This window comes from Sminthopsis crassicaudata, chromosome 1 (genome assembly GCF_048593235.1).
Source record: "Sminthopsis crassicaudata isolate SCR6 chromosome 1, ASM4859323v1, whole genome shotgun sequence".
Lineage (NCBI taxonomy): Eukaryota > Metazoa > Chordata > Mammalia > Dasyuromorphia > Dasyuridae > Sminthopsis > Sminthopsis crassicaudata.
This window is the reverse complement of record NC_133617.1, coordinates 488982495-489009678: the sequence shown is the minus strand read 5'-3', so window position 1 is coordinate 489009678 and position 27184 is coordinate 488982495. Positions and strand designations below refer to the sequence as shown.

Below are 27184 nucleotides of genomic sequence, written 5' to 3'. Positions count from 1 at the left end.
AGGGTGTGCCCAAGGTCAGCTGAGTGTTTGTCATATGCAGCATTCTGTATGTGTCTCAACCAGGTTGATTTCCCATCAAATGGATCAGAGTAGATCTAGCTCTACCCTTGGACAAAATTGGCTACTCCTGGTGACTCTAAAAATCTGTCAAAGAGAGAAATTCCATCACTGCCCAATCTTTAATTATATAAATATATAATTTTTAATTATATATTTTATTTATATTTTAATTTTATATATATTTTAATTATATAAATATATAATCTTTAATAATTATATAAATATTATATATATAATATATATAAATATAAATATATATAATATATAAATATAAATATAAAATTATATAAATATATAATCTTTAATAATTACCTGGCGAATAATTGTCTTCCCATTCTTTTGCTGGGTACTTCTAATTGGTTCTCCTGGAAGCGGAAGGAGATGGGCTCTGACATTAACCCTCATAACCAAAATCAAAGCTTTGACCAAGCACACGGGATAAAGGCTTAAATTCTAAGAGCAGTACTGCCCACCTTTTCCTGGATTCTCCAATTGTAAAAGATCCCCTCTCCTCCCCTCCCTCCACCGAGAAGTGTGGATAAAACTGAAGGAAAAGTCTTTGAAACAGTGTGCAATACCTCGCAGCGGAGCTTCCTTGGCCCCAGTTTTGAGCGAATAAGCGCTTTTCCTTGGGTGAGTCACGCAATAAAGGTCAGGTTCCTCGAAAAGATCCCACTCCCCAACCCCTAACTTCCTTCAGGTAAGGGGAAGGAGGCGGAGCACAGTGGAGGTAGGCGGTACCGCTCAGGGAAGCTAAGTCCCCATTGGGCTAACCTGGCCACTGAGGAAGCCGTCGAGAAGGGTTGTACGCAGGCAGGTAGAGGCGGGCAGGGCGGCAACAGGTGACACCGGTTACCAGCTCAGCCATTCCAGACCCCTCCCTGGGAGCCTACCCAACAGCTCAGCCCTTGCTCTTAGATCGGGTAGCCAACTGGAGGTCGTCTTACAACCGACAGTCTAACCTGCCCCCTGGAACAGACCTTTTGGGTCTGGGGAATGGCAGGCGCGTCCCAGGCTGGGGCCAAGAGCTGCAGGATGGGCCTGGGCTTGGTGACCCTGCTAAGCTTGTTGAATCTACTACTGCTTGGAAGAGGTGAGTGAAGGCAGAGGCTGGAGATCAGACTGTAGTGGCCAGTTTTCCCCTTCCCCCGTTTCCCAGCCCCGTAGTTTACTAGTTCGCTACTCCTCCCTTCTCCCCCCCTCCCAATCACGGCTGGCCTAGCCCTTCTCCCAGGCCCTTAAATCTTCCAAATTGTCTACTTTTCGGACCAACCAAACAACCCAAACCCTCAACTATGGCCACCTCCCCCTTTCCCGCTCTGCTCATTTTCTTCTCTCTTTGCTTTCAGGGGCCGATGGGAAAGAAGGTGAGAACCTGGGGGGAGAGGGGAGGGAAAAGGTGGGGCAAAAAGGGGAAGGGGAGGAGAAAAGGAATGGGGGAAAGGTCTTTGGAAAGGAAGGTGGAAGAGATGAGAAAAAAAGGGAAATGAAAAAGGACAGAGAAAAAGGGAAGGGAAGAAAAGGGAGGTGGTACAATATAGGAGATATGAAGGGAAGGGTATCAGAAAGGTAGGAAAAAAAAGAAGGGGAGACGAAAATAGGTAGGTAGGAAAGGAAAAATTAGGCGAGGAAGAAGAGTGATATTGGGCAGAGTTAAAAAAAAGAGGAGGCTAGATGGTTAGGAAAGGAGTCCATTCTCTAATTTAGGGACAAGTCCCTGTACAGTCCCTTTCCCCCTTTGTCCTCTTCCAGAAGTTTCCTGTGGCGTGGCTCCTCAGGCACGAATTGTGGGAGGTACCAATGCTTCCCCTGGCCAGTGGCCTTGGCAGGTCAGCATAACCTACAATGGCATCCATGTATGCGGTGGCTCTCTTGTATCCAAACAGTGGGTGCTGACTGCTGCTCACTGCTTCCCAAGGTTAGAGCAAAGATGGGAGAGAGAAGCCTAGGGAGGCACAGAGCTGGGAACTTGGGCAGGATTTGGGGGAAAGGGAAACGACAGGGGTGCTGCTGGGATTCAGAAATGGAGGGAAGAAGCAGTGGAAGGGATGAAGGACTCCTCCATCCCAGCTCTCCTTCACTTGCCCTCTTCTCAGGGAGCATAGGTTGGATGATTATGAAGTGAAGCTGGGGGCCCATCAACTCAGCACCTATAACCCTAATGCAGTGGTCCTGACAGTAGCCAAGGTATTCACCCATCATAACTATGTGCAAGAGGGTTCACAAGGAGACATTGCTCTCCTTCAACTGAAGTCTCCTGTGACCTTCTCGAGATCCATCCGTCCTGTCTGCCTACCAGTTGCCAACTCCTCTTTCCCCAACGGACTCCATTGCACCGTCACAGGCTGGGGTAACACACATAGCTCAGGTAAGGCTCTCTGTAGGTGTTTGGGTGCCAGAACCAATCAAAGAGATGGAGAGGATGGAGGATTTGATATGTGCCTTTATCTGCTTTTGCTACAGTGAGTCTTTCTAACCCCAAGATCTTGCAGCAGCTGGAGGTACCTTTGATTAGTCGAGAAACATGCAACTGTCTTTACAACATAAAACCTGATCCTGAGGAGCCACACGTTATCCAGCCGGACATGGTGTGTGCTGGCTTTGTACAAGGTGGCAAAGATGCCTGCCAGGTAAGGGCCTGCTCTTGGGCAGGGAGATGTGAAAGGAAAAGGAGGAAGACAGGAGCCCTAAGCAGCAGCAGTTGTTTTACCTGGGCCCTGAAGGGCAAAGCTGGGATGTTGATGGCCTTAAAAAGCTGAAATCTCAGCTGTCCAGCTTAGGAAATTACTTCCTTCCTCCTTTCCTCAGTTTCCTCATCCATTAATATGATAAGAGTTGGACTAGCTCTCCAAGGTGCTTCCTGTTCTAACCTTTTGTGGTTTCTCTATTCACATAAAGGGGTGGGTTCAGATTTAGCCTCAGATTTATTAGCTTTGTGGCCCTGGGAAAGTCAGTTCATCCTGATTGTGCTACAGAAAAAGGGAAGGGATAATTCCTTTGTACACAAACCACAAACTATAGTCTTTGTCTCTTATTTAGATACCAGAGCTATTTCTTCAAGTAGGAGGAATTATGTATTTTGTGAGAGGCAAAATTTATGAAAAGCTCCTTTTATGAATATTAAAGCCTTCCAGATTAAAGAATAGATAACTTGATTCATTGAGGATTGTAGTGTTAACAAATGAAAATTGATAATTTAGGAAGAGTTACTTTTAACTAAATTATTATCCTTGAAAGTTTTTACCACTGAATTTTTTGATGTAGGGCTGGTGGGAGAGTGTCATCTAGAAAACAAGAATATATGCATATTTTTTAAACAAATGCAGGGGTAATTTTTCAACATTGACCCTTACAACCATTTCTGTTGCAACTTTTCCCTTCCTACCCTCTACTCAGTCCCCTAGATAGATGGCAGGCAGTCCCATATGTATTAAACATGTTAAAATTATTAGTGAAATACAATATATGCATAGACATTTGTATAATTATCTTGTATAATTGCATTGCATAAGAAAAATCAGATTTAGAAAGAAGATAAAAATAACCTGGGAAGAAAAACAAAAATGCCAGCAAAGAACAGAAAGAGTACAAAAATGATACATTGTGGTCCCAGTGATGTTTTGCTGGGTGTAGTTCTATTCATCACCAATCAATTGGAACTGATTTGGATCCTCTCATTGTTGAAGTGAGCCACTTCAATCAGAATTGACCCTCATATAATATTGTTGTTGAAGTATATGATGGTCTGGTTCTGCTCATTTCACTTAGCATCATTTCATGTAAATCTCTCCAACCCTCTCTGGAGAGACTTACATGAAGTGATGCTGAGTGAAATGAGCAGAACCAGGAGATCACTTCAACAACAATACTACATGAGGATGTATTCTGATGGATGTGGCCCTCTTCAACAATGAGATGAACCAAATCAGTTCCAGTAAAGCAGTAATGAACTGAACCAGCTACACTCAGCGAAAGCACTCTGGGAGATGACTATGAACCACTACATAGAATTTCCAATCCCTCCAATTTTGTCTGCCTGAATTTTGGATTTCCTTTACAAGCTAAATGTACACTATTTCAAAGTCTGATTCTTTTTGTTCAACAAAACAACTGTCTGGTCATGTATACATATATTGTATTTAATTTATACATATTTAACATGTATTGGTCGACCTGCCATCTGGGGGGCGGGAGGAGGGGAAAAATTGGAACAAATGGTTTGGCAATTGTCAATGTTAAATTACCCATGCAAATATCTGGTAAATAAAAACTATTAAAAAAAATCTCTCCAAGCCTCTCTGTATTCATCCTGCTGGTCATTTCTTACAGAACAATAATATTCCATAACATTCATGTGCCATAACTTATTCATCCATTCTCCAGTTGATGGGCATCCATTCAATTTGCAGTTTCTAGCAGCTATAAAAAGGACTGCCACAAACATTAACTTATACAATGACTACTAGTTCTGCTCCTAAGATGTAAGACTAGTTCCTCTGAGTAAATTTCCATAGCCATGAAAAAAAAATTTGGACTTCTGTTCATCTTCTAACATATAGCATATTAGTAGATCATTTAGTCCATAATTTTATAGAGAGATATATTGCTGTTCAGAGATCAGTTCAGGCTAGTCTGCCTCGATTCCATTTGAAGTCTTCTGGGCAGAGACACTGGAGTGGTTGATCATTTTCTTTAGCTCATTTTGCAGGTAAGGAAACTCAAGCAAACAGTGATAATTGACTTGCCTAGGATCATGTACCAAACCACTCAGGCCAGGTTTGAGGATGTCTTTCTGACTCCAGTTCCAGCTCTATTAACTGTGCCACCTAACGCACACAAGTAAGAGATTCCAAAGTACTCCATGATGCAAATTTTCTCACTATTTTAAAAAATACCAATGTTCCCAGTTTTACTATGTAACCATGAATCACAGAATACTGTGATCAAAATTACCAGTGATCCAAAAACCAAGGAAAAGAAGTATGAAATTTGTAAATAGGAAATGGTGTATCATTGATTTGCGCTCAAAATACCTGACTAAAGAAATTATGGCATGATGATACAGATTTCTTGAAGAATTACAAACGTGAACTCAAAAAAATAGAAGATTTAAATGACATTAGGCTGAAAAAAGAACAGAAATTGAACAAATGACAATAATGTAAATAAAGTTACCATTGATATATTAAACTACCCACCTTTTCCCAGTGATACACTATTAGGTCTATACTCAAATATGGCAAAGAAAGTGGAAAGGGATCCATACATGAAGAAAATATTTTTAGAAGCTCTTTTGTAGACACTGCACTGGAAATTAAGGGAGTGTCTGCCAACTGGAACATGGCTGAACAAATTAATCTATAGAAATATAATATTGGGCTCCAATAAATGAAGAAAGATGGTTTGAGAGAAACCTGGGAAGGCATGTATGAACTAGTACATAATACCTGCAGTGAGAAGAACCAGAACAATTTATCTTCTCTTTATCTTATTGCTTTGAAAAAACAACTCTGATAAATGGAATTTTCAATCATTGATTCCAGAAGCCTGATGATGAAGAATGCTGCTCACCTCCTAACACAGATTCTGCAGTCAAGATGCAGAATGGAACTTTGTTCTTGGACAAGGTAAATTTGGGGTTAACAATTGAAATGACAAGAAATTAGAATCACAGAAAACCTGGATAAATGAGAGGAATAAAATATTTCAAAAGAATTACCACCAAGCAGTTTACTTTTCCTAAAGGAAGAAAATGAACCTTTAATGGACTTGGGTGGCTTAATGGATAGAGGGCCCAGTTTGGGTTTTGGAGGACTTCCTGAGTTCAGATCCAGACACAATATGTGACCCTGGACAAGATTACCCTGTTTTGTATTAGACTACCTGCCATCTAAGGGAGGGGGTGGAAGGAAAAGAAGGGAGAAGTTGGAACAGAAGGTTTTGCAAGAGTCAATGTTGGAAAATTTCCCATGCATATGTATGTTTTGTAAATAAAAAGGTATAATAAAAAATAATGATAATAAAAAGATTAATCCTGTTTACCTCATTTGTAAATTGAACTGCAGAAGGAAATAGCAGAACTAATCCAGTATCCCTGCCAAGTAATCCCAAATGGAGTCAATAAAAATCAGATACAACTGAACAAAGGACTTCTTTCTAAGCATTTCTGATGAAATCTCTGATCACATATTCTGGACCAAACAGATTCCTTCAGAATCTGCCTTTAAAAGGCATTAAGAAGTTAAAAGCAAAGGAAAATTCATTCTCTTCTGGGACAAAGAGACAAAGAGAAACAGGTGAGAAAGGTAAAAGGAAGAATACATTTATATGGAAGGGAAGAAAGGGATGCAACTTGTAATTTCTTATAATTGGGATGCATGAGTAAAAGGAGATAAAAATATTAAGTAAGTTCTGATGTGTGTAGAATCTGTCAAAACTCTTATCAGTGGGACAAAGGAGGATTGAACATTTCGAAACACTCTATTACAAGAGTTAGCTCACTCCTAGCTGCTCACCTGCAGTAGGCATGATTCCCCAGCAACAATCTCCATAGAAACAGATTGTTTGCCATTTTCTCACTATGGGAATCTGCTCTGGCCTCAAATCCACATCGTTACAGCAACTAGAATTTCTTGCATCATCTGAGTTGCCAGAACTTTCAAGTACTAGTTCTAGGTACAGTATACCCTTTAATCTAGCAGTGTTTCTACTGGGTCTGGATCTCAAAGAAATCATTAAAGAGGAAAAAGTTTCTAGTAGGTCTTTTTGTAGTGATAAAGAACTGAAAAATTAGTAGATGCCTATCAATTGGGGAATGGCTAGATATGTATGTTATATGAACATACTGAAATATGATTGTCCTATAAAAATGAACAAGCTGATTTTAGAAAAGCCTGGAAAGATTTACATGTACTGATGCTGAGTAAAGCAAACAGAATCAGGAAAATATCATATACACCAACAACAAGATTGAGGATCAAATATGGCAGACTTGGTTCTTCCCATCGGTTCAGTGATCCAAGGCAATTGAAACTTTGGATGGAAAAACGCCATCTACAGACTGAGAAAGAACTATGGAGACTGAATGTCAATCAACACATGCAGTTTGTTTTGTTTGTGTGTGTGTGTGTGTGTGTGTGTGTGTGTCTTATGTTCTGGATTTTCCCTTTTCTTCTGATTTATCTCTCCCACCATGATTCATATGGAAATACATTTAAAAATGAATGTACATATATAACTTTTAAAAAAAGTTATTTTACATTTAATTAGGAAAAATTTCAAAAAAAGAAAGAAAGAATGTGATAGAAGTAAAAAAATACTTTGATAATCTAGTCTAGGTTATTGATAAAGAAAACACCAAAGGTGATAAATATGATGACTTACAGCATGCCTAATTTATATGCTTGGTTGTAGGCCTGGAGATGAATGGCCAACACAAATTTTGTTTTCCGGGTTATTGTAGTTTGTGTGTTAGCTAAAAGAACCTTGAATAAAAGTAAAGTTGAAGTTTGCAATAAGTATGATGTCCTTTTTCCAAAAGATGACATCACTGTGCTTAATGACAATAAAGAAAATGTGGATGTTCTAAAGTATAAAACACCATACTTGGAGTCTAGAAGACTTAAGTTCAAATTTAGCCTCAGACACCATGTGACCCTGGGCAGGTTCCTTAACCTTATTTCTTTGAGTTTCCTCAAAGGTGAAAGAAATGGCAAACTACTCTAATATCCTTGCCAAGAAAACTCCAATTAGGATCATGAAAAGCCAAAACACAACTGAAGAACAATAAAGATCACAAAATATGTTAAAGAGAATGGATGACAGATGGCTCAAAATCAAACTGATGGGGGCATCTAGGTGGCACAGTGAATAGAGTACCAGCCTGAAGTCAGGAGGAACCTAGTTGAAATTTGGCCTCAGACACAACACTTCCTAGATGTGTGACCCTGGGTAAGTCACTTAATCCCAATCGCTTCAGCAAAAAAAGAAAGAAAAGAAACTGGAAAAGAAATCCAAGTCAATACACTTGACTCCTCAGCCAGATGTCAGGGAAGAATCCACAGAGTCATCAAAGGTTAAGGGTGAAAAATGGGAAGAAACAAACCTTATATATAGAGAGAAGAAACTCAGCTCTACTGAGAAAAGTGCAGGAACAAATGGAAGTTTTTCAGGAAAAGTTAGTAAGGCTTTTGGAAACACCAAGAGATCCACAATAGACAGTGAAAAATTGAGAGTCACACAGATCTATTTTTCACAACACAGCCCAATCACTCGGAGGAGTCTCCCAGTTGGATTATTCACATATAATACTGTTTTAAAAATAATATCCTGTATGATTTCAGTTTCTCTTCCTCAGGGAAGAATATTAGTGCTATCATTGCAATCTAATATAATCTAATGCATTACATTTTGAAAATTTGCCCTTGCCTATATGAAATATAATAGTTGTAATTATTGAGTGTGTAGGAAAGATAGATGCTCAGATAATTGAGAAATTCAGGATTTCTAAGAACCTATCTTTGGAGGATATTAAATTCTTAGGACATCAAATGCTTAAAGAACATTTGCATTTCATCTTGACTTTAGAAATTTTTGCTATTTAACCATAAAATATTAAAATCTAACAAATTTTTCATCTCATATTTCAGATACAGCTTAAGTTTGAAATTCAGCCTATCTAATAACAACAACAAAAAATAAATAGTTCCATTTTATACCCAAGAGATAAACAGTATACTACCCGCTTACATTCCATCAGTTTCCTTTTCTTTAACATTTGGGAGTTTCTTTTCCTTTCGTATTTTTAAAAAATTTTAATACACATTGTTTATTGAATCATGTTGGGAGAGAAAAATCACAACAAAAGGGAAAAACCATGGGAGAGCAAAAAAAAAAAAAAAAAAAAAAAAAGCAGAAAAAAGAAGTAAACATAGCATGTGTTGATTTATATTCAATCTCTATAGTTCTTCAGATGGCATTTTCTATCCAAAGTCTATTGGGATTGCCTTGGATTATTTAGATGAAAAAGTTTCAGTTCAATCATATTTTCTAATAATTCTCAAAATTCCTAATACCATAACTACACAAAAATTGAGCTCTTTGCCTAATGTTACATTTATATCTTTTGGTAAATATTGGACTTGGTAGTTAAAACTCATTTTACTGGAAACATTTAGATAACATAAGGAGCATTATATTTTCAATGGATTTATAAATATCAGCAGGATTGGGAAAGAGTTAACTTTTTTGGGGACATCCCTGATCCTAGGTGTTCATAGACCCACAGATTCTCCATATTTCCTTTCTCTACCAGAGTTCAGAGAGGACCCTTTGTATCATGCTTGTGCTAGTCTCTCAAATATCTAGAATCTCTTCTCCCAGTTCTGAAATAACTTCTGCTTTTTATGTAAAATACTGAGCTATAACCCACCACCACCACTCCACATGCAAACAATTTTTTGTAGAAATAATGCACACATTACCTTTTGACACACTAGTATTTCTACTAGGCTAATATCGCAAAGAGATCTCAAAGGATGGAAAGGGACCTACATGTTTGTGGAAACCCTTTTGGCAGGAAACTGGAAACTGAATGGATGCCCATTAATTAGAGAATGGCTAAATAAATTATGGTATATGAATGTTATGGAATATTATTGTTCTGTAAGAAATGACCAGCAGAATTATTTCAGAGAGGCCTGTAGAGACTTATGTGAACTGATGCTGAGTGAAATGAGCAGAACCAGGAGATCATTCTATACTGCAACAATAAGACGGTACAATGATCAGTTCTGATGGACATGTTTCTCTTCAACAATGAGATGATTCAAACCAGTTCCAATTGTTCAGTGATAAAGAAAGCCATCTAAGGTCAGAGAGAAGGCGGTGGGAACTGAGTGTGGACCACAACATAGCATTTTCATGCTTTCTGTTGATGTTTGCCTGCATTTTGTTTTCCTTCTCAGGTTTTTTTTTTTTTCCTAGATCCAATTTTTCTTGTGCAGCAAGATAAATCTAGAAATACATATACATATATTAGATTTAACATATATTTTAACATATTTGACATGTATTGTACTACTTGCCATCTAGGAGAGGTGGGGGGGGGAGAAAAAAAATTTGGAACGGAAAGTTTTGCAAGGGTCAATGTTGAAAAATTACCCATGCATATGTTTTTTCAATAAAAAGCTTTAATAAAAAAAAAAGAAAGAAAAGAAATACTGCACATGGATACAATCAGGGGTAGGGAAGATAAAAGAAAAGATAATATTGGGAAGAGAATAGTCACAAGCAAAACAAACATCCAGAACCTGAAAGGAGAATGTTAAGGGAAGAAGAAAGGAATTATAATAAACAAAAAAGAATAGAAGGAAATTCTGAAAGAAGCAGACAAATTGAACAATCTTTAACAATTTAGAAACTTTTTTTAAGCAAGCAATGTAAAATAGGGATTCAGTTTGAAATAGAATTTTTTTTTTTTTAGTGTGTTCTACTGTGTACATAGAAATGCTTCATTTTTCTGGTGTTTTAAGTTTAAAAATATATAAGTTTTAAAAATTTAAATAGAATTGGTGATAAAGTAAGAGAAGAACCTTACAAGTAAGGGAAAGAACTAGAGAAAAGGACACAGAGAGCTTAGTAATGAAGAAAAGATTAGGGATAAAATTAGGTAGATAATAAGAGGACAGATCCAAATTAATGTATTTGTCTATCATCTTAGATAAATTGGAAAATTGTGCCCACTTCTATTTGAAGACAATACCCTCCTATCAAAACTTTGTTTTTTAATATAATATATGCTACTGACTTATAAAATAAGGACCATAGGCCATGAAAACCAGAAAGAAAAAGAAAAACCTTTGGTTTTTAATGCATAGATTTTTATCAACTTTTTAAACCCAAAAGTTCTTTCTGCAACTAAACTTACATCTAAAAGAGGTAATATCAAACCTCTTTATTGCATTCTTTGTAAAAATAGAAATGATGACTTTTATCAAATTTAGAATCACAAAAGAAATTAAATGATAAAGGAATTTTTAAATGCCCTGAAGGCAATATTATTTAATTTTGGGTCCAGGCCAGATAGATATTAATCAAAGAGCTCTATAGCTTCTTCATCTAATTTAATCAACAGAGATATGTGGGATAATTAACAAAAAAATCTTTTGTTACTATAGCTTATCTTTGGGATCTGTAATCTCAAAGATTTTGTTTCAACTTGGAGGAAAAGTTTGGGAGGAATGTTAAGTTAGGAGAGATGAAAACAGAAAAAGAAAAAAAAAAGTTGAAGAATTTTGTAAATGTGTGTGTGTGTGTGTGTGTGAAATCAAGACATGTTATTTTCACTTTTTTCTGGTTTTTTTTTTTCTCTTCTATGGTTTCATTCTGATTTTTCTTTCCTAACATGTTTCATAAAGTAATGTGTACTACAAGTATTAATATACATGTATTATGTATATTATAAGAGAAAAACCAGAAAAAATAAAACAAAAAAAACCAAAACAAAACAAAAAGGAAATTCAGGTCCATGGGGCAAAAAAAGAACTTGGCAACCAAAAAATCATAGCTTCAAGTATTGTTTTGTTGATTGAATAGATGTAGGAAAATAATGGAGAAAATGTTAATAATGAAGATTAAACGAAAATAAAGGGTGCTTTGCATTTTTTTTCTGGAAAGATGGTGATCTAAAAAAATAAAATTTGTGAGCACACCTAAAATGTTATATATAAATGCATTAATCTGTATTTTTACATTATATAAACATTTCGTGTGAATGTGTACATTTGATTTGAATATAATACGCCTTTTTTTTTTTTTTTTTTTTTTTTTTTTTTGGCTGAGGCAATTGGGGTTAAGTGACTTGCTCCAGGTCACACAGCTAGGAAGTGTTAAGTATCTGATGGCAGATTTGAACTCAGATCCTCCTGATCTGCAGGGCCCACATTCTATCCACTGTACCATCTATACCCCTATTTTATATCATTTTAATGAAAATCTGTATGTAATAGAGATTTACAGTCTTGCATACAATACCCTTTCTTTTTTTTTTTCTTCTGAGGCTGGGGTTAAGTGACTTGCCCAGGATCACACAGCTAGGCAGTGTTAAGTGTCTGAGAGTAGATTTGAACTTGGGTCCTCCTGAATTCAGGGCTGGTGCTCTATCCACTGCATCACCTAGTTGCCCCCTACCATACCCTTTCTATTCTACCATTTACATGTGGATGCCTATTTGACTTTGTGTTTGTTACATTCAGAATACATATATACGTATGTATGTGCATATATTTCTATCTGTCTTCACCTGCTGAATAGTTTTTCCCAAAGGAGAGTAACAAAGTATAAATTCTCATTCAGAAACACTATTAGCAATGGATAAAGACAAACTTTATTTTACCCTGCGAGATAGCATAAAGATGCTAAAGACTAAAAGGAATTCCCAAAGAGAAACAAAAAAACACAACAGGCACACCCAGAAGTACTTAAAAGGATACTGAATCATTTGAAATATCCAGATAGTTTGTGTCACATTTAAGTTGAGATTCTCCCCAGAAGTCAAATGCTTTATGACTCCAGGCCAATAATTCCACTCCCAGCAATCTGCATTATGTGAACTATTTTTCTCTCCAGGTATTTGTTCTACAAATAGGTATGAGATCCATTCCTTAATTTAGGAACAAAGTGCATTAAATTTTGTCCAATAATTACATCTAGTCCTTTTTTTTAAAAAATTTTTTTTAGTTTTATAATTATAAAATTTTTTGACAGTATATATGCATGAGTAATTTTTTAATAACATTATCCCTTGTATTCATTTTTCCAAATTTTCCCCTCCCTCCTTCTACTCCCTCCCCTAGATGACAGGCAATCCCATACATTTTACATGTGTTACAATATAACCTAGATACAATATATGTGTGTAAATCCAATTTTCTTGTTGCATGTTAAGTATTGGATTCCGAAGGTAAAGGAACCTGGGTAGATAGACAGTAGTGCTAACAAGTTACATTCACTTCCCAGTGTTCCTTCTCCGGGTATAGTTATTTCTGTCCGTCATTGATCAGCTGGAAGTGAGTTGGATCTTCTTTATGTTGAAGATATCCACTTCCATTAGAATACATCTTCATACAACATTGAAGTGTACAGCGATCTTCTGGTTCTGTTCATTTCACTCAGCATCAGTTGATGTAAGTCTCTCCAAGCCTCTCTGTATCCCTCCTGCTGGTCATTTCTTACAGAGCAATAATATTCCATAACCTTCATATACCATAATTTACCCAACCCTTCTCCAATTGATGGACATCCATTCATCTTCCAGTTTCTAGCCACTATGAAAAGAGCTGCCACAAACATTTTGGCACACACAGGTCCCTTTCCCCTCTTTAGTATTTCTTTGGGATATAAGCTCACTAGCAGCATCCCAAAGACATCTAGTCCTTAGAAGAATGCATAACGATTCCACCTCTATACCACCACTATGGCATCTTGCAATAATTAGGAAACTTCTTAATTAAGGGCCTGCTTATTCAAAATTATTCTTGAAAATAGTGTGATAGAAAGCACTCTCGACTAGGTCCTAAGGATTTGAGGTGTAAACAAAAAGTTTAAACAAATTGCTTATGCTCTCAGATTCAGTTTTCACATCTGAAAAATTACACTACCAGGCAACTTTTTTTTTTTTTTTTTTTGAGGCTGAGGTTAAGTAACTTTTCCAGGGCACACAGCTAGAAGTGTTAAGTGTTTGAGATCCTTTTGAACTCTCCTCCTCCTGAATTCAGGGCTGGTGCTCTATCCACCGCGCCACCTAGCTGCCCCCATTCAGGCACCTTTTTAATAAAATGTTAAACTGCTTTTTTTTTTTGTCTGTAGTTTTATCATACATCTAGCACAAGATTTGACACATAATAAGTGTATTTAATAAAAGCTTTTTTAATGAATAAAAATAATGAATTTTAATATACCTTTAAAGTTATATGCGAAAATATACCAATTGCTATGAAGTTTTAGAGCATAATTTTATGCTTTCGAGGGAGAAAGAAGTTTTACGATGTAGGAATTTGTAAAGAACAGAGAATGATATAATTAAGAGAGGAGAGAAAAAATTCTATGTAACCCTCTGAGTCCAACTAGAACCACCCCTCAAAAAAAAGATGTCTCCCCCATCTTTTGGGGGCACAGGCAGTCTGAGATCACTTCTTCCCATCCTTTATCCCTGAGGTTTGCTCTGGGATTGTCTCTCCACCCCATAGTTGAATTAGTATCCTCATTGGGGTTGTCTCTCTACTCCATAGGAGAATTAGTATCCTCAGTCTTCTGATTCCTGAGCAACAATTCTGTTCTTTCACTCTAGAGAGAAGTAGTAGCAAGGGACCCAGAGTAGTACAAATATGTACCAGATATGAGTCTTATTTCCACATAGGAAGAAGCAATTATGCTAAGCAATAGTAGTAGAATAATTGTAACCTGTCTAGAAGATAGTATCTCAGCCTCTCAGGGAAACTTGCAACATCAGCTAGTTTACATTTCACCTCAATTGAGTACAAATCATTGCCGAATAGATGTTTTTCCCCTCACCATCCTACCCTTTCTAGGTGACTCTCAACCTTTCTGACAATCTGCCTCTGCCAGTGTTTCCACTGCAACTGTTCCATTATCTGATAGGTTACCACTAAGGTGTCCAAATCGGAGAGTAGATGTCAATTGTTTTTGAGATGTTGTTACAAGGGCTTGTATCAAAAGTGGACATAAATAGTAGGTGACCCCTTCCTAGGCACAGGTTTGCCTACAAGGGTCTGCTGGTGAGGAAATTGCATCTTCTCAACGATCCTCCTCAGCTCAAGAGAGTTCTTACAGAAAGGAGAAGGGCACAGGATCAGGATTGCCCTTTTACTAGATCCTTGGTGTTCTGATTTAGTAGCCAAATAAAAGTATCACCATAATGAAAACAAAAACATTAGATCATATGTGTTTGTGCTAGTCAGAGCTCCCATTTATCCATCAAGCATGCCCCTTATAGAAATTATAGGAGAATAAAGGGCAAACAAGGTGCAAAAAAGAAGGGAAAAGGGAGAAAACGACCTGAATTATAGGAAGAGAAAGAGGAGGAAAAGTGTGAATTAGAGAAGAGGGAAAGGAGTGAATCTTTTTAAAGTGGGAATTTTTTAAAAGGGTATGAATGCTGAGAATAAGGCTTTGGACAATAAAGAAGAAAGGCCATCATCCAGTTCTAACCAGACAGCCCAAAGCTTATTCTTTTCCAAAGGCAGAGGACCCATTATTCCACCTACTTTGATATATTATCCCAGTTATCTCTATTATTTGCAACTGTATAATAGTTTGTCCTTTCTGTCATTGAAGAGCTTTAACTCCCAGGTCTGAAGGTGTGGCTATCTCTTATTAAGTTAATTCCTGCAAGGCTACACTTGGGGGAGGAGAGGATTGGGTGAGGTCTGAAAAGACAGGCTCTCTTTAAGGAAGAGATCCAATAACCAACAACTAATTGTTAACCAGTCCCTCCACAAGCCTTTTAAACAACTAATATGTGATAAATCTCTGCTAAGTTCTGGGGATGGATACCAAGAAAAGTAAAAAATATAGTCCCTATCCTTGAGCTCACATTCTTTTTCTTTTTTTTTTTTCCAAAAAGTAAAATTTATTTGGAATTTTGGAATTCCTGATTGCATTACGTCAAATCCTAGTCTTAATTACTTTATCCTGAAATACTTTTCAAAGAAAAAGATGGGTTCCAATGCTGATAGTGCAAATGGGAGACTGGACTGATCCTTTCATTAAGATTGTGGAAGAATTTTAGAAACCAAATAAGGCTTTGGAAATGAAATTTTGGCTTTTAGAAAGCAGTAACAAGCAGACACCCCTTTGGTTCCCATATACTCAGTACAAATAAATGTGAACAAACATTAAAACCTGGTTACAGAAGAAAACACATTAACTAGAAGAGGAGGCAGAGCTGCTAATATGAGAAAAGATTCAGTTCACATGACAGTACAAACTTCTGGAGACACTTCTACCCCATTGAGTGCCTAGAATAAATAAGCTTGGTGCAAAAAAAAAAATGTTGAAAAAAATTATTGAACAACAACATCAGGATTTCAGAAAGGCCTGGAGAGACTCACATGAACTAAGGGTAAATGAAGTGAGTAGTACCCAGAGGACATTTTACACAGCAACAAGACTATGTGATGATCAACTCTGATGGATGTGGCTCTTCAACAATGAGGTGATTCAGGCCAATTCCAATACACTTGGGATGAAATGAACCATCTGCATCTAGAAAAAGAACTATAGGGAGTGAATGTAGATAACATTTTCACCATTTTTTGTTGTTTGCTTTTATTTTTATTTTTTGTTTCCCCCCCCCTTTTTTTTTAACTGATTTTTCTTGTGCAGCATGATAAATATGGAAATATGTTTAGAAGAATTGCTCATGTTTAACTCATATTTAATTGCCTGCTGTCTAGGGGAGGGGAGAAATGAGGGAAGGGGAAGGGAAGGAGAAAAATCTGGCACATGAGGTTTTGCAAGGGTGGATGCTGAAAATTATCTTTGCATGTATTTTTAAAATACAAAGGTATTAACAATTAAAAAGAAGGAAAAGCATCAGAATACTTTTTTCCAAAAGGACCACAGAAAATACTGTCTGCTTTAAGTTAAGGGATTGTCATTTTAGAATCTTCCCTCTCTCCAAAATCTTTACCAAGTAGTAGACCTTCCCTTAAAAAGAATTCCTGATAAAAACTGGCATTTAGTCGTAGTTGACTAAGTCATATAGTTTTCTAAAAAAGAAAAAAAAAGGTACCATCTACTAGTTAACCAGTGCTGGACGGCCTTTAAAAAAATTCCTGATAAAAACTGGCATTTAGTGGTAGTTGACCAGATGTCCAAAAGAAAGGTAGCATCTATTGTTCACCAGTGAATAGAGGGCTTTTGCTCAAAGGGATATTTGAAGGTTAATTTTGGGGATTATAGAATCCTACTTTGTACAGAGGCCTTTAGAAGTAACTCATACCTACAGAATCTTAGGTATTTTGTGAAAATTTAGTTATGTTCTATTGTTGTTAGGTGTCTCTCATTACTTTGCCTTTTGTTGTCACACCTATTTGAAGAATGGTGAAAATGAGGTATGAGAGGTTAAATGACTTGTGTAGGACTTCACAAATATACTCAATAATGATAGTCAGGATTAGGCTTAGTTTTTAGTTCTTAGACTATCAAATAACAGCTATATAACACCATAAGTCAAAAGAATTTGTTCTTTATGTATATCCATTAAAACACAGAATTTGGGGGATCCAAAGGATAAGAGCTCACATTCTAATTGGCCTGACAACATGCAAATCATCTTATAATACCTATACAGCATAATTTTGAATCTACTATATTATGTCTACAAAAGATTTAACTGCTGACCAGGAGAACAATATATTTCAACAACAATATTATATGATGATCAGTTCTCATGGACTCTTCAACAATGAGATGAACCAAATCAGTTCCAATACAGAAGTAATGAAGTGAACCAGCTATACCCATTGGAAGAACTCTGGGAGGTGACTGAACCACTATATAGAATTCCCAATCCCTCTATTTTTGTCCATCTGCATTTCTGATATCCTTCAAAGGCTAATGGTACACTATTTCAAAGTCTGATTCTTTTTGTACACCAAAATAACTGTATGGACATATATACATATATTGTATTTAACTTATACTTTAACATATTTAACATGTATTGGTCAACCTGCCATCTAGGGGAGAGGGTGAGGGGAAGGAGGGGAAAAATTGGAACAAAAGGTTTTGCTACTGTCGATGCTGAAAAATTACCTATGCATATATCTTGTAAATAAAAATCTATAATTAAAAAAAATTAACTGCTTAAAAGTGCACTAAGCCTTTTGGTATACTTTGTACTATTTGAAGGAAAAACAAAATATACAATGAAGGTTAGCTTGGAAGAGTAGGTGAGTGAAAAGAGTAGACTAGTCAGGAGAAGGGAAGAGAATGAAGGAGAGGAAAAGAAAAGGGGAAAAAAGGAAAGAAAAAGTTTTCAGTGCAGAGAGAGAGCAGTGATGGCCATTGAGGAGAAGATTCCTAGAAGATGTCCTAAGACATCGTTAAAAATATGTAATTTGTTTTTTTCTTTCTTGTGGTTTTTTTCCCCCTTTTGGTCTGATTTTTGTCACAAGACAAATGTGGAAATATGTTTAAAAGGATTGTACATATTTACACTATATCAGGTTGCTTGCTGTTTTGGGGAGGAGGGAGGTAAGGGAGAAAAAAGAGAAAAATTTAGAAAATAAAGTCTTACAAAAAATGAATTTTGAAAACAATCTATATATGTATTTGGAAAAATAAAATACTGAGGAAAAATATGTATGTAAGTAAATGTATGCAAATGTATTTAAAATATACTAGGGTGATCTCCCTATTTCAAGGAAACATGGAGGAGATTAAATCCTTTTGTAAAGTCAAAGGATTTCTCCTTGCTCCATCTGGCACTAATTTTTAAAAATTGTTATATAGCTAATGTAAAACTTGAGTTGGGGAGAAATGTTGAGAGGGAAGAGACCTGAGAAATAAGGAACCTAAATAGACATGTGTGTGCTCAGTTAGTTATGTTAGCCAAGAAACCTCAGTGCCACAAAACATTATAAGAACTTCAGTTCTTAGACTGAAAATTTTGAGATACCTCCTGGAGACTGAGGATTTTCTTTATAAATTTCTCTTTCTGTGCAGGTTCAAAAACAAATTATCTAGGATTTACTGTTCTGCATGCATACACACACACAAACAGAGGAAAATGTAAGAATGTTTAAGATCCTGGCTAGCCACTGCACAAACAAAAGCAATAAAGGATGGACATGTGTGTCTCATAATTTCACATATGACATTTATAGATATAGAGAGGAGAGGAGAGATGTTTATATATCTACAGCTATATATAAAATCTGTCCTTTTTTTTGGGGGGGGGGAAAGAGTCACCTCTCCAAATCCAGTTAAATCAGGTAGGATTCATAGACAGGCTTAGAAAAAGCATTTGGGTGTAAGTGCAAATAGGTCAACACATGGTTTGTTTTTTTTTTTTTCAGAAAAGATAAAGGATCTTAATGTTACAAAGACCTTTAGCATAACTAATTACAGTTGGAGAAAGAAAACTGCATCTTGTTTATCAGTTAATTGGTGTTTGTTATAGTAATAAATAGTAATAATCAGTTTTTGGATTAACTTTTGTTAAGCCCCTCAGTACTACCTAATTAGAACAAACAGATGGGGCTGCCTTTTTAGGAACTATTAAAAGTCCTGGGAATGTGCTTTTTTGGGGTTGGGTTGTTTGTTTGTTTGTTTGTTTTTGGCAATAGGAAAGGGGGGAGGGTGAAAGGAGATGTTGAAGGAGACATCCCATTCTGTATTCCATAGAATAAGAAAGAAATATAACCTTAGCAAATGTAGCACCACAACAACAGTTTCCTTTCTCACCAGCTGTTTCTGCCTAGGTCAAGCTATGGGGAAAACTCTCTCCCCTTTGGATTAGGCTTCCCTTCTTTCTGCATTATTTCTAACATTCAAGGACAAATTTAGGTTAGATACTTGTTCAGTGCCAAGTACTTTGGTTATCACCAAGGGGGAACAAAACAGTAGTCTTCCATTCCTCCCACTGGGATAGAAGGGAAACAGTAACGTGAGGCTTCCCACCTTAGGAAGGAAGGCAGTATGGACTAAGTTTATGTATCTCCTTGAACCCCACCCACCCACCCAGTCAGCAGGCTCTTCCTGCTCTCACTTGTTCCTGTAGCTGGCCATCACACTTCACTCCAGTCTCTGAACCTCTCCTCTGCTTGTCCTTGGCTCATAGCTCTTAGTATTTCAGCCTATGCTGAATCCTATGCTTATCATCTCCATGGTCTTCTGCTTCTACCCACCCACATGGCCTGGCAAGCAAGAAGGGGTCCAGCCAACACGGACACTAGCCAATATTAAGCATCTAAGTAACATTCCTGCTCCCTTCTCCCCCTTCTCTCCTCCTTTGGCTCACCAGGCTTCTCTGTGAAAATTCCCCTAAGGTGAAAAGCCAGTAGAAAAAATAGTTGTGGGTCCACCAAAACTCCTTGGTAATGACTCTAGGGGAGGCTTAGTCTCTTTTGAGATAAGAGTTATGTAGGTTTGCCTATAGTGGAATATGTCTGCAGTAGGGAAGTGAGGTTGGGAAGGTTGGGACCATGCTGAGCTAAGAGACTTCAGGGAGCCTGCAGTCTATTCTGACTCTGTTGAGGGTAATCCATTGGTGATAATCAGTGGGACTGATTAAATGTGTAAGTGACTCAGTGAAAAAGCTGAGAGAAGAAAGACTTTTTCCAAGGGCTCTAAACAGGAGATATGATATAGGGAAGCACTTCCATACCTACTTCCCCTCCCTGCCCCCTATATCACATTGTATTTTCTATTTCTGCACTCCCACCACCCATCTCACAGGAACTCTCCTGCCCTGATTTTTACTCATTTCTTTCAGTGTATTTTTGCAGGAGAGTCTGACACCAGAACTGAACTGAACTCTGCTTGCTTGGTGCAGCTGAAAATGAGAGTGGTTGGCCTTCAAGTCATAGGAGGCCCTCTATGAACCTCCATTTCCTTCTGTGCAAAATGAGAGGTTGAACTAGGCAATTTCCAAGGTTCCTCCCAGTTCTGACATTCTAGGATTCCAAGCCACTACTTGATAAGGACAATGAGCTCAGGAGCATGAGGCACCGAGGGGAGAATGGAATGCTGGCTATCCATGTTACCTGGTGAGTTTGAGTGGGGAAAAGAGCCTTGAACCTCAGCCAGGTCTTTTCCCTTTCCATCCTGCCTGGCTGCTCCAGGACATGGACTCTGTAATCATATTGTTCAAGACTAGAGCAGATTCCCTAGGCTCCTCTCTGGGGCTGATGGGCAGCATGGATAACTAGAGCAGTGTGAGGGGGAAAAACCCCAACGCCACAATCCATTAGACCACCCAACTCCCTCAAAGCAATGGTGAGTCACATTAGTGAAAAGCCCACTCCTCCTCTGCACTCTGCAGGAGTAATCTTCACCCTTCACATTCACCAAAAAATCTAGGATTTTCATCTCCCAATTCCAAGAGTTCCCATAAATTCTGCTTTCTTGTAGGAAATCTTTGGGAGGTCTAGTTCTCATCTGCCCTTCCCACTTCATTGTACCTCTTTTCCCCCTCCCCCCATCTACAGAAAACAGGTGATCTGCTTTCTAGTTCTGGTAACCTTTAGGACTAGGTCCTATTGTTCCATTCTTCCCACCCAACCTTTGTGAGAAGCATCCCGCCTTAGGGTGGGGCATTTAAACTCCCCATTTACTTCTCTTAGCCCCGGGACCTCTAACTCCCAGGGATGGGCTAAAGCCCTAGGAGGTAGGGCAGTTCTAGAGGTCAGTGCTCCAGGCAATAGCTCCAGACTATTAAAAGAGAGGTCTTTTACCAATACTTCCGAGTTCTGGTGTCCCCAGACTCTGCAGCACTATGCATCCAGCTGTGCTCTTTCTGCTACTTGGTAAGTCCTGGCTTTGTTTTAGTTTAGTTGGGCACCAGGGGGTAGTAGTTATTCCCCTGACTCAGCTCCCAGAGAAGAGTCTGAGCATTAGGAAGGAAATAGGCTGCTCAAGTTCAGAATGCTTCTGCAAAAGTAGAACTATATAATAAGTACTAAGATCACCTATTACTCTGTTCTGAAGAAAAAATTATTTGATCTTCAGTTTGAGGATCAATGCATAAAGTCAGGTAATTTAGTGGGAAAGATTAATTTTAACCACATTTGTATTTTTTTTGTGTGTGTTTTCACAGCCTTCTACTCCATCCCAGGAAAAACACAATATGCAGGTAAGATTTCTTTTCAGGAAGATGCAGTTTAAAGTGGGAGATGCATTCAAGGCTGGTTCTCTTTTATGTGCTAAAATCTTGCTTTTGAAAGACAGCAAAAAGAATAATTTTTTTTTTCTTTTTCCGCAGCCTTCACTTCTGCACCTTTCCCAGAAGAAATCCGAGAACCAGGTAAAGAAAAATGCAAAGAAGACAAATTATAGCCTCTGATTTTGGGGATTCATTGGCATGTCTTTGCAACTAACTGTATAGGGATCTTTTTGCGGGTTAAAATGGGTAACAGTTCTCATTGAGTCTTACAGACTATTGTCATTTCCAGAATGTGGTCGACCTCTTCGCCAAGACTGCCTTGTGGGTGGCTCTGATGCACCTCGTGGAAAGTGTCCTTGGCACGTAAGTGTCAACAGTTTTGGGCATCAAATATGTGGCGGCACGCTCATCTCTGAGTCCTGGGTTGTCTCTGCAGCTCACGGTTTTGTAAACCCACAGTAAGTGTAAAATCTATATATTTCTGTATTTGCTTACACTTGGATCATGGACCCACTCAAAATTTTGCATGGCAGTCAAAATGCTCCCCGGGTGTATCCATAACTTGGTCCATATAGATCTTTGCAGTTAAGGCTAATAATTAGCTTTTTGCTATAATATAAATATAGTTTATCCAGATTTAAGCTTCCCTAGAAATCAACTGAGCATTTAATCTTATATTTCTGAATAGTTAGAAATTATCAAAATTTGTAAAGAAGGCTGTTCTCCATAATTGTTTTGTTAATCTTAACTTCCCCTTGTCACCATAATTACTAGCAAATTCTCTATTACAATGTCCCAAGTTTGACTTGTCTAATTCTTCTTTTCACAGCAATTTCTTTCTCATTGCACCAGAGCAATATACTGTTGCTATGGGTGTCCATACTCAACTGTCTTTAATACTACACCCATTCTTATCAGATGGCAAATATCATATAGTGAAAGTGTCAGAAATTCTGGTTCATGAGAATTACTAGAAACAACGAAAAGGAAATGACATTGCTCTACTGCATCTTGCTGAGCCTGTCAAGTTCACAGATTATGTGCAGCCCATTTGTTTGCCCCGTGCCAATCACAGTTTCCCTCACGGAGCTTCCTGCTGGGCCACAGGCTGGGGAGATGTCCAAGAGTCAGGTGAGTCTCCAAGGGATTAGGAAGTTTTCCAATGTCTTAGATTCTAGGTATTTCTTTGGCCCTTGCATTTTGCTGTATAAATTTGATTCCCTTTCCACAGCTCTACCATATTAAACAATTCCAACTGCACTCTATTTGGGATACAATTAAAAAACCAGTTCCTGACAGTTACTGGTATTTTAGCAGTGATCATAGGGATAAACCAGTGGACGATGACTTTACTCTTACCCACAGAGTCACAATCATTAGAGTCAGGCTTGATACTCCAGCAACTCGAACTGAAGATCATTGGACCTAAAAAATGTCAGTGTCTCTTCAACTACGGGGGTCCCTTTAATGTTACCCAGGAATTGCTACCCACTATGCTATGTGCTGGCTACAAGGAAGGGAAAAGAGATACCTGCCAGGTAAAATGGGGACCTATCTCTGCTTCATCCTGCTGCCATTATCCTGTTAGTAGTATTTAGTGGAACCTTTGCTCCTCTCCCAGATGGTTTTGCATCTATTGCCTCTCCTAGTGGCCTCCAAATCTGATTTTCCACATATACTTAGTATTTTCAAATTGGCCAAAGGTATTCCCACTTGCATCCTTTCCCCTCTCCCCACTCCCCAAATTATTTAAGCACATTCTGCTATTTCCCTACTGGAATTTCAAGTGTTGACCACACATAGGCTGCCCCTTATGCCTTTTCACTATTGATGTTCCCACCTCTAGCATAGTTCAGGCAGGCCATTGGTGTAGACTCTGAGCACTTGGGGCCTTATCTACTTTCCACAGGGGGATTCGGGAGGGCCACTTGTCTGTGAGGAACAAGGCCAGTGGTTCCTGGCTGGAATCACCAGTTTTGGCCATGGCTGTGCAAGGAGGAACCGGCCAGGGGTCTATGCAAACGTGGTGGCCTTTGAAGACTGGATCAGGGAACGAGTGGAAGGTGCAGCTTTCCCTGAGCAACCTGAGCCTATTCCAACGCCTTTGGAGGAAGATTCTGAGAATTGTACTATTGCCTTGCCAGGTTAGTAACATTAGAGTAGATTTCTGAGCTGGGCAATGGGAATTAAGTCAGTCTAAATGCTAACTTTCTTGACCAGAATGTGGCATTGCTCCCACACCTGGTGACTGGCCCTGGAAAGCTGTAATAATTACTCCAACATCTACACCCTGCCATGGAGTGTTGGTAGCAGAGAAATGGGTTCTTGCACCAGCCAGCTGCTTTATGGGGTAAGTAATAATTGCTGAGGAATTGTCTTGCAGAAGGAAGAATGGGGAGGGAGAGACTTACTGGTCATGAATAACTTAATGGACAGTTGAGTCTTAGTCAGGATTCCTCCAGTTAAATAACTTTCTCCCCAACCTACAGCCTAAAAGACATCAGTACTTGGCACGTGATGCTGCCACCCAAGGCCCAAAGGATACCTGTCGCCAGTATACAGTCAAATGTCAACTTCACACTGGATTATGAGTATGACCTGGCCCTCTTGGAGCTACAAGTCCCAGTGTCTTTTACTGATGATACAAGGGCCGTGTGCTTACCCCGTCTTTATCACTACTTTCCACCCAATAGCCAGTGCCGTCTGATCCAATGGGGCCGTGGAGGTGAGTCTGCAATTCCCTCCTTCATATCCAGCTGCAAAAGCTAGGAAGCATGGCAATTGCTCTGCCTTTCTATTTTGTCTTCCCAGAGCCTCCCATGGCTTCCCGGTTCCTGTTGGAAGCTGAAATGACATCTAGCTGGTGGTGTTATTGCCTCCATGGCTCACAGCTGGACTTGGTACCCCAGCCCTTGGAGAATCCTAAAATGCTTTGTGCTGAGTACCATGAAGAGGAGAAAAACAGCTGCTGGGTAACAAAGGGTTCTGATACCCTGCTTAGGGGAGCAAAGGGGCTTGGCTGGGGCATCTGGGGCCCCGTCTGTATTTCTAATAAACCTTCTCATTTCTCAGATGGGAAGCCGCTGGGGCCTCCTGTGCCAGGAATCGGGATCCTGGTTTCTAGCAGGCATTTCAAAGCCTCCAGGAGATTGTCTTAGGCCTCGGGTCTTCTCCCCTCTACAACTGAAAAGCCCCTGGATCACACATGCAGCCCTTACATCCTACACGGAGGATCAGCTCGACTGGCACTGGTCACCTGAAATTACCTTTTTATCATCCTGTCCCTTGAAAACCAAGTTTGGAGGTGAGGAGAATCTTAGTTTCAAAATGTGCAGCGTTTTCATCAGGGAAGAAGGAGCTGTGACTAATGCCTGCCTGTGCATCTTTCTTTTCAAGCTTGTGGTATTCAGTCATACAAAGATAGTGACCAATGGCCCTGGGTGGCAGAGGTGCATGGTGCCAGGGATGAAGTGTGCATGGCCACTCTGGTGAGCACCGGTTGGGTCCTAACAGACACTCATTGTGTGGCCAGGTAGGTTTCTTTTGGTGGTGGCGGTGGGGGAAGTGTGGATTAGCCCATTTCTCTATATAATTTAAACAAAACTGTCCTCTTCAACAGGCATGGCTCTGTAGCATCCCGTCTACAGGTGAAACTGGGTAGAACACGCTTTGGTACCCCAGGCCAGGTGTCCAGGCCAGTCAGCAGCATTCAGTATACCATGGGATCACCCCTAGTCCTACTGCAGCTAGAGACTAGGGTAGAAATGTCAGCTTCTGCTCTGCCAGTCTGCCTCCATTCTGGGCCAGTTTCAAGAGATAATCCCTGTTGGGTGCTAAGCTGGGAAGATTCTGTAAACCGAGGTGAGCAAAGGAAGGTTTTGGGTCTAGGTCCTCTAAGTACCAATAGTTTATAATGGAGGGATGGGGCTGGGGACTGGCTTCATGTGAGACTTTGTTTCTGATGGGTCTCCATTGTATTCACAAGTCTCCATGGCAGTATCAGTCTCCATCTTGACCCCAAAAGAATGCCCCGACCTCAAGGAGCGCACCCTACCTCAGGGAACCATCTGTGTAGCATATGGCAAGAAAAATCTAAACAGATATGAGGTATGAATGGTCTGGAATGGTCAAGAGATGGGGGGAGGGAAACTGGGATGGGGAAGCTGTAATGAAGGGACATGAAGGTGGGGGGCGTGAGCCTTGGGAGTAGAGCCTCGAAGGTGTAAACAAACCCTCTTGTCAACTAGCCTCTATCAGTAAAATAGTATCCTCTTCCAATCTCCAGAAGTCCCAGAAGCTAAGCTTTTCTTGCTCTTTCATGCAGGTTGATTCAGGCTCTTCTCTTGTGTGCCAGCAAGAAAATGACTCCTGGGTGCTGATGGGCATTTCAATAAGGGGAAGTGATAAACTGTTTGCCCCAGTGGGAGTCCAACAACCTTGGATCTCTCACACTGTGGGGGACGCGCCCTTTGTGTAATTCAGCCAATGACTGCAGACCTTGAACAGATCCAGAAGCAGAGCCTGAACAGCTCTTGGACTGCACCAGGGAGAGAGGATAAATGTCCTTTTTCTATTTAAATTAAGTCTCAAATGGCTGCCTCTGGAATGCACCCAAACCAGTTCCATGCTGGGAACCTCGAAAGCTTCAAGAAGGGTGACAATGGTGATGACAAACTGGTGTCTAATTGGACATGCATTCCAAGTGGTGATAATCTGAGCCAAAGAATCCTGGGGGTGGAATGAATATGTTCAATAAACACAATGCTAACATTGCCAGGAGCTTCTTCATGCTTGATGCCTATGGGGAGAGTTGGGGAAAACATTAGGAACTGGGTTCAGGGGAAGAGAAGGATGGCATGGGGGCCCACTGGTTTTGGAGAAGAGGTCTTGCCTAAACTCTACATAAAGCATGGTCATCTTAAAGGAGCAATGAGAAACTGAGGGCAAAGCCTAGATGTGCAGTGCAGTGGAGGGGAGCCCAAGGCTAGTTTATTCTGAGCCCCTAGAGGTGTTGGGTAAGGAGCTGCTGTGCCCTCTCCCTCACTGTAAGTGCCACAGGTTTGAGTCAAAGACCAGAGCTAGGAGAGAAATTTGTAGCTGATAACGTGGCAGCTGCCATTCATTCCTGCCTTCTTTGGGCAGGGTGTGCCCAAGGTCAGCTGAGTGTTTGTCATATGCAGCATTCTGTATGTGTCTCAACCAGGTTGATTTCCC

General features: G+C 39.2%; 1 protein-coding gene and 1 long non-coding RNA gene across 2 annotated transcripts; both read left to right on the top strand.

The window, feature by feature from the left end:
- The first annotated feature begins 910 nt into the window (after positions 1-910).
- On the top strand, positions 911-26740 carry LOC141550573 (polyserase-2-like). The gene is given in 20 exon segments (XM_074281379.1): positions 911-1153; positions 1410-1427; positions 1813-1978; positions 2157-2428; positions 2524-2690; positions 5604-5687; positions 6126-6224; positions 19928-20060; positions 22260-22428; positions 22800-23101; positions 23336-23508; positions 23880-24114; positions 24191-24320; positions 24460-24695; positions 24782-24942; positions 25043-25274; positions 25367-25502; positions 25590-25831; positions 25956-26077; positions 26295-26740. Coding segments are annotated over 20 exon segments (3327 nt in total). The 5' UTR covers positions 911-1056; the 3' UTR covers positions 26448-26740.
- Positions 20719-22111, top strand: LOC141550584 (uncharacterized). Its single transcript, XR_012484638.1, has 3 exons — positions 20719-20855; positions 21905-21940; positions 22070-22111. It is a non-coding gene; the product is annotated as an uncharacterized LOC141550584 (long non-coding RNA).
- Positions 26741-27184: the final 444 nt, after the last annotated feature.